Consider the following 14686-nt stretch of genomic DNA (forward strand, 5'->3'; position numbering starts at 1 on the left):
TTAGCTGATTGTTGTGGTGGGCACCTGTAGTCCCAACTATTTGGGAGGCTCAGGCAGGAAGGAGAATCACTTGAACCCAGGAGGCAGAGGTTGCAGTGAGCCAAGATCGCGCCACTGCACTCCAGCCTGGGTGGCAGAGCAAGACCCTGCCAAAAAGAAAGAAAGAAAGAAAGTAGATTCTTTATCATGCATACATTGTTCTCCAATATTTCTAAGTAACAACAGGGATAGTGGCAACAAAGACAATTCTAGCCAACAATATAAAACAGCAGCAGCACCCTTGCATATCACCTCAAGCTGTATTTTCAAGCTAACCAGATATGAGACATGGGCTGCAAATCAAATGGGCGCACATTTCTACAAGAGTCTCTATGTTCAGGATTCCATAAACAGCACGAGCACCGCAGCATGGCCCTGGAGACACAATGACGGTTCTGGATTCACTGCTGACTTCAACCTAGCTGGCTTCTTTGCAATTCCATTTCCTCATCTGTAGAAGAATATGTGTGTGCACGTTCGTGTGTGTGAGTGGCAGGGAAAGGCTATTAGATGATTTTAAAACTATATGAGTCTAACTTCAAAGTACTGCAATCTTTGAATAGGTATTTTGAAAAAAACTCATTGATAATTTGAAAAGTAGCAAACATGTTCAAGCTGCTCTTAGGGTATCTATCCAGGGTCTCAATAAACATATGAAATATTAATCATATCACAGAAACAGCTTAGCTGAATTTCTATAGGCTGAAAAGGAAATCCATCAACAGTGTCTACTAACATCAAAGCACCATCACGTTGCTAAAGTAATTATATAAAACATAAAAGTATTTTCAAGGCCAGGCACAGTGGCTTATGCCCATAATGCTAGCACTTTGGGAGTCTGAAGCAGGCGGATAGCTTGAGTTCAGTTCAAGACCAGTCTGGGCAACATGGCGAAACTCGGCCTCTAAAAAAAATATATATATGAAAAATTAGCTAGGCATGGTGGCATGCCCCTGCAGTCCCAGCTACTCAGGAGGCTGAGGTGGGAGGATTGCTGGATCCCAGGAGGTGGAGGATGCAGTGAGCTGAGATAGTGCCACTACACTCTAGCCAGGGCAAAAAAGTAAGACCCTGTCTCAAATATGTATATGTATACATACGTAAGATTTCAGCCCTAATTTTTAAACAGCACATGGGTATAAAATCCCCCATTAACTACTTTTGTTTTGTCCCTCTGGGCCAACTGCTAATGTCACACTGACTCTGAAGATCTGCAGTGGTGCCATGACATGAACACTTAAAATTCTGAAATATGTTGTGGTTCCAACTTTTGGGCAAGTGGGGACACAAAGCTTGTAGAGATTCAAGACTTCGTAACATAATGGAGGACAGCAGCATGACAGGTAGGCATGCTGGATATCATGGCCATCGAAATGACCATATCTAGTAGCTATACACTGTCAAGAGTTCCTTTACATAGGTAAAGCTAACTTCAGACTACTCCTATCTAGTTCCAAAAATCCATAGTTGCTCATGTACAAAGAGAATTCTATCAATGCAAAGAGAAAACATTATTACCCATTATCTTGTATGGTATATTAAGTGCCAGGAAAAGGTAGGCACTTACTTTCATTTTTCTGTGTCCGTATTTGTTGATAGATGATCTATGTCTGTCCCCTTTTCACTATTGCCTTTAGGCTGAGCAGAGGCTAAAGGAAAAGTAGGCCAAGTATATTTAATATTTTATATCAAACAAGTTATTTGCTTAAGAAGCTTTGGCCAGCCTTGTGTCTGGCACTAGCGCCCAGCCTGACAGTTCCAGTAGGAATTAAACATCAGTTTTAATGGGTGCTGTGTTCCAATGCCTACTAATGCATTGACGGTGGTTGGCCAACTTCTTCACATAAAGACAAGAGCGAGTGTATGTGTGAGAACATGTGTGTGTGCCCACGTGTACGTATGGAGGGATTACAGGGGGGAGCCGGCCACAGCTGCTTAATTTTTGTAAAGCTTTTTTTTTCCTTAATAGGGAGGAGGGTTGTGGTTACTTACCATCCTCATAAGCTGCTACTGCCAGCGAGCTGTTTATCCTCACAAAGGAGACATTTGGCTGCAGTCCAGGCTCGTCCTCCTCGTCCTCCGATTCCAGGAAGGGGGCTACGTAGTCCCAGGTGCGGGTGTCCCACACTCTCACGTCCCCTGATGTATATCTGGAAGAGAACGACACACTTGGTTCCAAAAGGGGATTGAAGAGCAGGGCTACGGTGGGGGAAAATGCATAGAGCCTTACAACAACAGACAAGTAAGAATCGGGTGCCGTGGAAGCACTCCTGCAGCACTGTTTAGATGAGTGACTCCAACAGGAGAAAATGTCAACTAGATGACAGAAGGCTGCGAACACGCTTCACATTCTCAGAGCACAATGGTGACGATTTCAAATGAGAAAACAATAACAAGACATGGGTAGTGAGATCTCCTTGCTTTTCCTTTTACACTATTGCAACAGTCTGCTCCTGCAAGCTCTCCCACTACAGGGATCACTCGCAGAAATTTGTGTAAGCCACACTATTTACCCACAAACACACACTCACGAAAGACAGAGAGAGGTGTGGCAGGGATACTCAGAACTAATGGTCTTACAGGCACAGGCTTTCTAATACCTCATCCATGCATCAGATTTGACTGATTAAAGTCCCTAAAGACTAATTGATTTGCTGAAACAATTAAATCTTGCCTTTAGCAGCCAGACAATGCTGCCTGCTCATGAAAAGCTCTTGCTGAATGCACAACACTCCCTGGTTTTGCCCACTTAGAAAACAGAAGTACTCACTCTCCCCGATGACTAGTGCCACTCCAACAAATGATCCCTTCCATCAAAGCCACGGCCAGGCCAAACCTACTCAGACATGAGGCCCCCAGGATGATAGAATGGCCAGATGATTAAGTAGGGTGCGCCCGCCACCAAGGTATTTAAGCTATGTTGCTTATGTTGGCTGCAGAGGGTTTTATTCCACTTGTAAAGCAACTGAATGTTATGGAGGAAAAGGGGTGAGAAAAGCCTTTAAGAGCCTCATAATAGAACCACACAATTGCAAAGACAGGCCAATGGGTGTAAGGGGTTCATAGTCTTCCTGAGGCCACAGCCCCACGATAGAACCATGTAATTGCAAAGATAGGCTGATGAGTTTAAGGGGGTTCACAGACTTCCTGTGGCCCTAGCCATCGTTCCTGCAGGGCTTCTTTGGCGAGCTGATGAGATAACCTCTGAGATTCACTGAGTCACTGAAATCTACGATACATTAGTGAAGTAGCCATAGAAGATCAATTTGGAATTTCTTTTCTTTTTTTTCCTCTCTCTTTTTTTTTTTTTTTTGAGACAGGATCTCACACTCTGTTGCCCAGGCTAGAGTGCAGTGGCGCAATTTCGGCTCACTGCAACCTCTGTCTCTTGGATTCAAGCGATTCTTCTGCCTCAGCCTCCCGAGTAGCTGGGATTATAGCATGCACCACCATGCCCCGCTAGTTTGTTTTTTTAGTTTTTAGTAGAGATGGGGTTTCAGCCCCAGCTGGTCTTGAACTCCTGGCCTCAAGCGATCCACCCACCTCAGCCTCCAAAAGTGCTGAGATTACAGGTGTGAGCCACTGCAACTGGCCTCAGGTGGAATTTCTTATGGAGAAGTACTCTGATTCGGGAGTGCTTTGTTTACTAGTAGTACTACATCCAAATTATTAATCTACAGTAAATACATATACTGCACAGTCCAAAGGCCATTCTGTCACCCCAATTCCCTGGCTGGAGAACTCAGCTCTCTACCTGCAAGGTGGCACCCAGAGAGTGTGCATGTGGGTAAAGAGCCAAATGGGAGAGATGTGCTTTCTGATACTGGCCTGCTGTACCTCTGGGTTGACCACTGATCCTCCAGTAAACAGAAACACAAGATGAATGTCCTTAAGCCTGGCAATGTGCAGGCAAGGGCAGATACTGGTATCACCCTGACCAAAGCATGGCCCCTGCCCCCCGGCTCTCCAGGCCGCAGTCAGCTCACTCTTCTGAATGAGGAGCCCTACACTAGAACACATATCCCAGACCCCACTGTCCTCAAAATACCGAGCTCAGTGTGACACCCTGAGGACGACTCAGGCCACTCTCTGAAGTAAGGCCACTTGCTTTGCTACAGAGACACTGAACAGATGTGACGTGTTTGAATGGCTAGACTGTGTGGGACTAGATTCTGAAGGTTAAATTCGATGTGAAAGCCAATTCAGGAAAGATGAGAAGGATAGCAACGTCTTTCAGAAATACAGATAGTAAGTGAAAAAAAAATACAGGGAATTCAAGAGATGAGAATAGTAAGGCACACTGAGAAAGAAGTACATGAACTAGGAAGCTGTATTTCCTTCCTGCCAGTCTCTGTCCTTCTGCTTCCTGCTAGCCATGTGTCACACCACGCCAAGAGTCTGCACACTGTTCTTGGTGGTGCCTCCCACCCAGGAGCACAGTGGGGAGGAGAGGGTGGAGAGGAAAGACGGTTTAGATGGCCTCAGCTCCAGCACCCCAGCTCCCTAAACACACAGAGTTCTGAGCCAAAATGACAGCGAAACAACAAAGCCCGGAAAAAAGGTGATTTAGCTGCTGAACCAGACAACAGTAAGCTGTGAAACAGAAACTGTTGAGCCTGCTCCTTACTCAGGGAAAGAGGAGGGAGGGCAGGAACTCCACGGAGAACAGCGCTCTATTCATATCTGAGGGGCTCCTGGGCAAGCCTTTCTCCCACAGAGGCGGCTGGTCCACTCACACTGGGACTCCACACGTCTAAAATCAAACGCTTCAGCTCATGGCCAAACTAGCCTGTGTCTGAATTCCTTATTTTTATCAGTGGCATCATCAGTCTCAGGTCACTGGTACAGAAGTAGAGGGGCTCCTTCAACACTGCCGTGGCCCACACCCACACCACTACATACGCTCAGGTGCCAGGCTCATTCTGTTCTGTTCAGAGGCCACCCTGGTCCAAAACCCCCAACACCTCACACTCACACCTAAATACTACAGGCTCCCTGCTTCTGAGCTTCTTCCATTCAATCTTCCCTGCAAAAGCCAAGCCCTTTAAAACGCCTGACTGCACAAATCTTTCTTCTGGAAACACTCACTTTCTCTCTCACATGCCACTGCACCTCACTACCATCTACCTTGATGGCAGCCTGGACATCTCCCTCATGGCAGTTGTGGGTGTCTGATCAACTCACTGTTCACCTCCCTACCAGCTTGAAGCTTCTGAGCTCAGGGCTTGGGTTTTGTTCACAGCTGTGCATGCAATGACTAGATGAGTCAGACTAGAACGTGCTTGCCACATACCCAGGGAACCCTCTATAAAGTCTTACATCTTAACACCTTATTGAATAAAGTTTTAATTATGGGATCTACTGAAAACCTTCCACACACTAGCTTCCACCTCTCTCCCCAGCCTCATCTTCTACTTTCCCTTCACACGAGCCAGCCTCCAGAGAAGCTCCCAAATGCTCCTGCCTCAGAACTCTGATTCTCCGACCCACCTGCCTGCAGTTCCTCACCTCCTCACCTCCCAGCCCAGTGGGACCAGCCCAGTCTGGGCTGCACATTAAAATTGTCTGGAATGCTTTAAAAAGTCCCGATACAGGCCCAGCATGGTAACTCATGCCTATAATCCCAGCACTTTGGGAGGCTGAGGCGAGCAGATCACCTGAGGTCAGAAGTTCGAGACCAGCCTGGCCAATGTAGTGAAACCTTGTCTCTATTAAAAATGCAAAAATTAGCTGGGTGTGGTGCATACCTGTAATCTCAGCTACTTGGGAGGCTGAGGCAGAAGAACCACTTAAACCTGGTGGGGGGTGGTGGAGCTCACCTTGCAGTGAGCTGAGATCCTGCCACTGCACTGAAGCCTCCCAGGCCAATTAAATCTGACCATCTTGGGATGGAATCAGGCATCAACGTTTTGAATACACAGTCAAGACTGAGAACCACCAACCCAGCCCAATCCTACCAATCCCTCAAGGTCTAACACAGGTCCTTCCCTCCTCCATGAAGCCTGAATCTTTCTGATTCAACTACCATGCCCTTTATCTGATGCAACAGTTTTTATTACTACAGCCCATCTGCACTGATCGTCTCCTCAACTTGACTGTAAAGTCTTCAGGAAGGCCCTATTGCAATGCCACAGCCTCCATCACACTGCCTTATGCAGGGTTAACAATAAATAAATGGTTATTGAAAGGGGGTGTCCACAGGTAACAACCTGACTGGTTTGAGGGATACCTCTTTATTTCCACTGCCTGCCTTTCAGTGGTAATGATTAATCAAACACCCAGAATGCACAAACTGATGTCCAGTAGACTACTTCCATTTATTTCCAAACTGATTGAAAACTATAAAACATGGGATAAGCTAAATTATTTGAATAAACATGAAATTTTCCATATGTCTATTTAATTAACTTCATTCTTCATGATCAAAAGGTATGATAATAACATAAATGTTTTGCTGCAAAATGATTCAGGCGGTAAGATATAAAAGCCTCTACATCTCCTGTATTGACAGGAACTGAGACTAAATATCCTATTGCAGCAGGTACTGCGTTATGACTCAGCAGCGGGTTCTCGAATCTAACACAAGTGAAAGCCACGAGAGCATGGGAGGCAGCCTCCGTGCTAATGAACTTGTGCTAAAGAAACAGACATTTTTGGAAGGGTAAAACACTGGTTGGGGCAGAGGGACCTGGACTAAGCCCTAAATGTGATCTAAAAGTGCTTAACAACATTGGCCAGGAGAAGCAAGAACAGATAACGAATGGAGGTAGGGAAAAAGGCTGATCTTTCTCCAGAGCTCCAGATGTCTTTATCGCTGCCTAATGACAATTACACTCAACCAATTAAGACGCCACGATGACAGTTGCATTGTCAGTAAGCCTTTGGACCCCGATGTTGATGGCTCTCTAATTAGTGTCTGTGCAAAGTACAACTGCAACTAATACACAAGCTGATGTAAGAACACTCAGGAAAAAGTGAAGAGGAAAGAAGCCTTTTCCAATGAGGATATGCCCAGCCCAGTGAAGCTGCGTGCTTTCCCAGTCTTGTCTATACTTGGCAAGGTTGAGTTTACCTCTAAATAAATAGGTCAGAGACCATAGCTGATTTTTTGTTGAAAGAATGGGAATACAGCCTCTCTCAAGCTCTGCATGCCAGAGCGACTGCCAATTTAAAATGATTTACCACCAAAGAGCTTTCATTAACCAGTAAGTTTCCAATAAGCAGACTACTTATTTGGACCAAGGGACTAGAAGAATAAGAAGGAAGAAATACTGTACAGCTAAAAACAACCTTTCTTCTTCATAAGTATCCAGCAGCACTTCCATTTTGCTTCCATGTGTCAGCTCTTATTTGCTAAAGACAAAATTTTGTAAGGCCCTTCCTAGGAAGCTGGGGGGTTGTTTTGATTTAAGAATGCTGACAAGTAAGGTTAAGTGACTTACCCAGGGTCACAAGAAACATTTTAGAGGCACGGCTGGGATCAAAATGTGTCCTAGGATTTTCCTTTATCACTGCTTAGGCAACAAGCCACTCTGCCTCCTCAGATGACACTGTCTTTAAACAAATACTGCTTTTAAGAACCATCCCAATTTAAGTGCAACATAAGGGATTTATTGTTTTCAATATTGTGACTCAGGTTTGCAGGACACAGCCCCTGACCCGAACCCATCAATTCGACCACGAAATTGCAAGTGGAAGGTGAGAAGCCAACAGAAAAGGCTCAGCAGGCGGGGGAGCAGGACTGTGGGCTAAGCAGATGCAACCTGTGCCTCCCATGCCTGCAACCAGAGGATGCGGGAGAACATACGGAACCGTTAGTAAGACTTCTCTCTCTACAGGCTCATACACAAACAGCCACTCCCAAACCAAGTCACGGTTCTATTCTGATCAGGCACCCAGAGCAGCCAAGAGAGGCCCTGTTATGAGGCTTCAAGCCAGGAACAGCAAATGGTTTCACTTGTGTGTGGCTGCCTAGAGCCCTGTGTTGAGAAGGATTCTGAAGCTGTGTTTCATCCAGCTTACCAGATACACAAATGCAGTAAGGGGTTATTCGTCATCACTACTGGCTGGGGAGTGGGGAGGGCAGCATCTCTGCCCCATACAAAACTCCATCTGGCCAAGTCCTAGTTGTCCTTCCAGATTCAGGTGAAAAGTCATTTCCAAGGAGGAAATTAGCCTGATGCTGACCCTGTACGAGATGCCTCTCCCTAGCATGTTATGGCGCCATGCTCTTCCCCAACCCTAACACCTCCCGCAATGAAAATACCAGTAACTGGATCCGATGCCAGCCTATAAACCTCCCATGAGCAAGGGGGCTGTGTGTGGTATTCATCCATGCCAAGTGGATGCTGATGGAATGAATGAATCTACTGACTTAAACCTGAAGATGGAAGTGGTTTAAAGCCTACTGAGCAACCAGGCAGAAGCTCCTAAAACTGCAGTGTCCACATTTCAAGAAACATTCATGCCCTTAGCATGTAAAGGTTTGAAGAACTATTCACTTGCTCCATACTTTCTTCAGTAATACCAAAGAATACCAATCAATAAAAGTAAGAGTATTTACCATTTTCCACGAAACACGGCAGGGTTGTATTATGCAATTAACAAAATGAACTCAGTCCCACAGTGCAGAGTCCTTCTGTGGAAATGCACTACAACAAACATCAAGTGGGGCTTAAGACGCATCAATTGAAAAATAATGAACGTCTTAATGGACCTTACGAGATACATGCACTACACACTTAAAACTGTTTTCCATACATCTTGGTTAATCACAATCAATAGAGTCAGAGTCAATGATGATTATGCAGAGTTATTGTAGCTGTGGCCCTTCCCATTATTCCTTGGAGAACCAGAGATGGATAAATGCAGTCATGAGTTCACCAGTATTTATTAAGGATATTCTGGAGCTCCTTCATTAAAGATATAACAAATGTAATGCTCTCCTCTACTCACTTATCAATATCTTACCTCAGACTTATTTACCAGAAGAGCATGTATACCTCACAGTAGAAAATAAATACATTTAAAAGTATTTTTAAAAAGAGGTCCCTAACGGGTAATGATTGAATTCCTTATGGGAAACAGTCCAATGTCACAATCAGCAGCAGCAGAAAATCTATACAAAACAAGGTTTAAAGGAAAACCGTTAGGGGAAAAAGTGTTTTTAAAAAGGAGAAAGATGGAAAGCACATCCTTAGTAAGTATATACGGGCAACATTTATCTCACACCACCTCATACCTATGATATTTACGAAGTGTCTGTTATCTCAACAGCCCCAAAGTAATCCATAAGCAGAATCTATTTTTTACACATTCACATAAAACTAGGAGAGTGTTGAAAGCATCATCCTTGATGGCTTCAGTTCCTGAATAGAAAATATTTTTAAATGCAGGGCAAATATATACTATTTCACATTAAAGCTACTATTCAGATTTTGTCACGGTATACAGTCGATAAAAAGGTCCTTTTTTTAAAAAAAATTTTTTTTGAGACAGTCTCTCTGTCACCAAGCTGGAATGCAATGGGCATGAAACTGGCTCACTGCAAACTCCGCCTCCCAGGTTCAAGTGATTCTTGTGCCTCAGCCACCTAAGTAGCTGGGATTACAGGTGTGCGCCACCATGCCCGGCTAATTTTTATATTTTTGGTAGACAGGTGGTTTCGCCACGTTGGCCAGGCTGGTCTCAAACTCCTGGCCACAAGTGATCCACCTGCCTTGGCTTCCCAAAGTGCTAGGATTACAGGCATGCCACTGTGCTCAGCTAATAATAAGGTACATCTTTCATTACTGGAAAAAGTAGAGGACAATGTGGCTAAGCGCAAGGTATTTCAAGTTACCTTAGCTGACTTTGTTTATTTTTATATTTGTTTTTTTGAGATGGAGTCTCACTCTGGGGGGCAGTGGTACGATCTCGGCTCACTGTAGCCTCTGCCTCCTGGGTTCAAGTGATTCTCCTGATTCAGCCTCCCGAGTATCACAGGCATGCACCACCATGCCCAGCTAATTCTTGTATTGTTAGCAGAGACAGGGTTTCAACATGTTGGCCTGCCTGGTCTTGAACTGCTGACCCTAAGTGGCCCACCCACCTGGGCCTCCCAAAGTGCTGGGAATACAGGCATGAACCACTGTGCCCAGCCTGCTTAAAATGATATTTTCCAATACTTCTTAATTGTAAAACAATGATACAATTCCACTGAAGGGCCAACAGGCAAACTGAACCAACCAAAGATTCAGACACCAATTTTTACATATGTAAATTGGAAGCTCCAATTTTTGCTTCCTGTCTACAAAGAACTGGAAACCCTCTCACTCTGATGCCAGGCTGTATGGACCAGGCTGAGAAAAATAAAAACATATTTAAATCAGGTCAGGTCTGGCAGCTGAAGCAGCAGTCAGAGATCACCGGTTGCTAGAGAGGTACAGGCAGTTTTGCTTTGTATCTCCTTGGGCGCACTTACCTCGAAAGGAATGAGGCAAAAATGGGACAACTGAGTGTTTTTAGGGAAAGAAGAGAGCTAATATTTTGCAACATTAAATGATACAGTTCTCCTTCCAACCACACTTGGCAGAGGAGAAATACGGATACACAGTCCTGTTCCTTCCAGTAAAGGCAGGAACTATATGCTACAAAGGCAGAAATCAGGGGACACAATATTTAGGAGTAATGAAATCCTCAATACAAACTGGGTGCTTGATGTCTTTTTTAAACCAAAAGGGGGAAAATGTCCTCTCATGTGAATAGAAAAGTGTGTTTTCTTATGACAGCTAGAATATGTTAGCCTTACGAAATCTCAAGTAACAATTGAGGAGGGAGTTTTATTCCAAAACACCATCATACTCCTGGGCATGTGATAAAAGCTTCTGGCGAGCTAACAGCTTCATGGTTAGCAGAGCTGGCACAAGGCCTCCAAGGAGCTCCTGGTTCTACCTAAGACCTCTCCTTCACTAGGTGGCTCTCCTTCACCACTTACGGCAAACGAAAACTAGCCCTGCACCTCAGGTTTTATACTGTGACCTTTCTGAACTCATGACGTCATCTGTTTGCAGCACTCAACTTCTAGAGGGTAACTGGGGAGAAGGAAACAGTCCAAGCATCACAAAACAGAACGGGGATGTGCCCACATCCCCCTTTCTTCTGTTCCTTCTCCTCCAGGATAAACATCTAATTTTCAAAACATTCTAAAATTCTAAGAGCTGTTACCACAATAAATCAAAGAAACAAACAAAAGACACGTTGTGATCAACTAACTTTCCAGACAACCTCTCTGCTAAAACACAAGGGAAACACACATGAAACCTCACTAGCATTTCAGGAGGTCCAGCAGATCAGAGAAAAATGCAGACAGGTGCTGAATTTTGAGAGAAAGACAGGTGACTGATTCTGTAAAGACTGATGACTTTTGAACACAAATTTTTCTCAAATTAAAGAAATGAGAACTTTTCACTGAAAAAGGAAAGTAAAAGTTGCATCTGAATGGCTCAGCTGCAGTTGAAAGCCGTCCACTTACCTCTCCAACAAAGAAAACAACTGCTGCAGGTCTTTCCTGGGCTGCTGCATATCCCTGCTAAGTGGTCAAGTGACAGCAGAGAAGGCGCTCACAGAGATAACGGAAGCCCAGAGAGTGCGGGGTCGCCAAAGGGGAGTTTTCCTCCCTTACACACTTGCCTCAAAGCTTCCTGGGTCTGGGAATGATGTTAGATTCTGAGGGCACCAAGATGCTTAATACATGGCCCCACCATTTCAAGAGGGGAAAGCCAACAGGACTGAATGCTGCCAAGAGGCTGGAGAGGACGGGCCAAGAAAAGGCCATTGGTTTGTTGACCAAGAGATCACAGCTGACCTCTGAGAATGCAGCGCAGTGGAAGGGCTGGGATGGAGCCAGCTGGAGGGAGGTTAGACAGGGAGGAAGGAAGCGTGGCAGGAGGCGTAGGCTATGCACAGCACTGACAGGAAGATGGTAGGGATGGTTTGGAGACTTCAAGTCAAAGGTTAGAGTGGAAAGAAGCTGAGGGCTACAAAAGCATGTTTAAATAATTTATTAATCTGGAAAATTAACAAAAATTCATTCCCCTAAATCCAGTAATTCTGGTTATAGGACTCTAGCCTAGGAAAATTATCAGGAATGCAAGATTAGAAGAGAATGATGAAAGAACTTTCACTCTTTCTTTTATACACATACAGAATTTCAGGTTTCTACAGTAGCATGTGTCTAATCCTTTTAAAATAAAGATTTGTAGTGCTAAAAAAGAGAAAAATTTGCAGACATCTATATATAAAATATTTGTAACATACACATAACAAAACACAGGAAATGACCTTAATGTCCACTATTAGGGGAATACATAGGAAAATTGGGATATAATTATTCAAAGTGTTTTTGCAACAAGTCAAAGAAAGTAATGAAAAATGTACAACATGAAATAAATTCATCAGTTTGGTGAGGGAAAAAAGCCACAAATGTAACAAAGGCTATAATTGCACTATGAAAAAACATGCATAGAAAAATAGACTGAAAACCAAACCGGACACATGGGAGACCTTAATAAAGGCTGTGTTCCAGCCTAAAATTTGAGTGGCTTTCTCTGCTCTACTTTCTAACATGGCTGCAAAACATGATTTTACCACCGCTTTTCTTTTTAAATAGACACATGCCATGAAAGAAAAACCAAAATGACGCTGTAACAGCCAAGGCTTCAGAGCAGCAAACGGGGCCTGGAGACAGCAGCCTCACCACCCAGCCCCACCTGTGGATGCTGCAGAAACACAGCAGAGCGGCTCGGCTCATGCACGCCCAGCCCGGCCCTGAGCCTCCCTCCGCCACTTCACGCAAGATGAGGGTCTGGGAAAGGATCATCTCCAAAGTTCCTTCCAGGTTTAAAAGTGTGTGATTCCAGGTGGAGAAAAGTGACATGTGCATTTCTCTAGTTTCCCCACATAACACAGTATACCAGTGGTGGGGGGCAAGGGAAGTCTGTGTATTCAGTTTTACTGCTTACTCCATATAAAACAGTATGCATTTAATGAAATCTTACTTACCACTCAAGAGTTTTTAAAAGTGCTTACCTGTAATCCGAGTACACTGGGAGGCCAAGGTGGGCAGACTGCTTGAAGCCAGGGGTTTGAGACCAGCCTGGCCAACAATCCTGTCTCTACTAAAAATACAAAAATTAGCTGGGCATGGTGGCCTCTAGTCCCAGCTACTCGGGAGGCTGAGACAGGAGAATCGCTTGAATCCGGGAGGCAGAGGTTTCAGTGAGCCGAGATCGCACCACTGCACTCCAGCCTGGGCAACAGAGTGAGACTGTGTCTCAGAAAAATAAAAATTTAAATTTAAATTTAAAAACATGCTTACAAATAGCTGGAAAGAAAATCCAGTACATGGCTGTAAAGTTAAATATTATTTCCAAGTAAAATAATAATATAAAACAAAAATGTTTCAGGGAACCGGCAAGGCCACATGCTGAGCTGCCCTGTCAGCGGCACACGGTCCCTTCTCCAGGAGTTAGAGGAGTGGACGCTGGGCTACAGTGCTGGAGACCCTCCGGGAGGAGACAGGACTGGAGCAGGCCTTAAAGAATGGGTTCTGGGTTTCTTTTTGAGTTGATGAAAATGTTCTGGAATTCGATAGTGGTGTTGGTCGCACAACCTTGTAAATTTACTAAAAAAAAGAAAATCACTGAATTATACAATTTGAAAGGGTGAATTTTATGGCATGTAAATTATATAGTCATGTGTCACTTAACCACAGGGATACATTCTGAAAAACACATCCTTTGGCAAGTTTATCATTGTGCAAACATCATGGAGTGTTCTAACACAAACCAGACGGCAGCCAGGGTACATGAATGGCCAGTATCATATATGGGGCCCGTCATTGACTTAAACGCTGTTATGCAGCATATGACTGTATCTCAACTAAAAATAATGATGCGGGCAGAGGTAACTAAATAAAACAGTGTGGAAAACCAAAGGCACACTTGACAAGAGTAACAAGGAAAAAGGTAGCTTGGAAAGAAATGTCAAAGAACTCCAAATGTGAGGAAAAGTTAACTGAAAATTATTTGTAAGACTGTAGGGTAAACAAAGACTCATGGACAAAAGGGTGAATAATCAAATGCTTTGGGAAAAACGTCTGTTTCTCCACTGGAAAAACAAGCCTCAGGTAGGCAGGGGCCAGGTCCTGTTCACATGATGGGTATTTGAGTGTCAAATGCATTTATGAATGAGTGACTATTTTCAGATTTTGCTGGTTTAAGTAAAAAGAAGAGTGGGGAAGAACCAAGACTGGGTCCATCATGAGGTTCACTGCAATAACTATCAATCTGGGCCTATGCAACATGACCCCAAATTAGGAACACTGACATAGAAAGCTGAAAAGATGAGAAGAGACTCTGCAGCAGTCTTTGCTCTCCATCAACGATGTGAAACGTACCTACTAGGTGTAAATGCAAAAATCCTTCATAGTTTAGTTCTAGGTACCTAAAACTAAGTCTCTGAACAGACTCCACTTGTGCAAAGAAAGAGAAAAAGGAAGAAAAACAGAAAATAAGAGAAACATAAGGTAAGTACAAGAGAAAGGAGTGAGATGGCCACTGTCTCTTTAAGAAGCTCCTTGGAGATACATAACTGTAGAAAGCCTGGT

General features: G+C 44.1%; 1 protein-coding gene across 2 annotated transcripts in view; it reads right to left on the reverse strand.

Moving 5' to 3' along the window:
- The window catches only part of FBXW8 (F-box and WD repeat domain containing 8), a 126577-nt gene that overhangs the window by 64366 nt on the left and 47525 nt on the right, over window positions 1-14686 (reverse strand). For both annotated transcript variants that reach the window (XM_039472272.2, XM_074402186.1), the window contains one exon: window positions 2032-2189. In XM_039472272.2, the coding sequence (XP_039328206.2) occupies window positions 2032-2189 (158 nt within the window). The remainder of the gene's footprint in view (window positions 1-2031; window positions 2190-14686) is intronic.

This window comes from Saimiri boliviensis, chromosome 7 (genome assembly GCF_048565385.1).
Source record: "Saimiri boliviensis isolate mSaiBol1 chromosome 7, mSaiBol1.pri, whole genome shotgun sequence".
NCBI lineage: Eukaryota > Metazoa > Chordata > Mammalia > Primates > Cebidae > Saimiri > Saimiri boliviensis.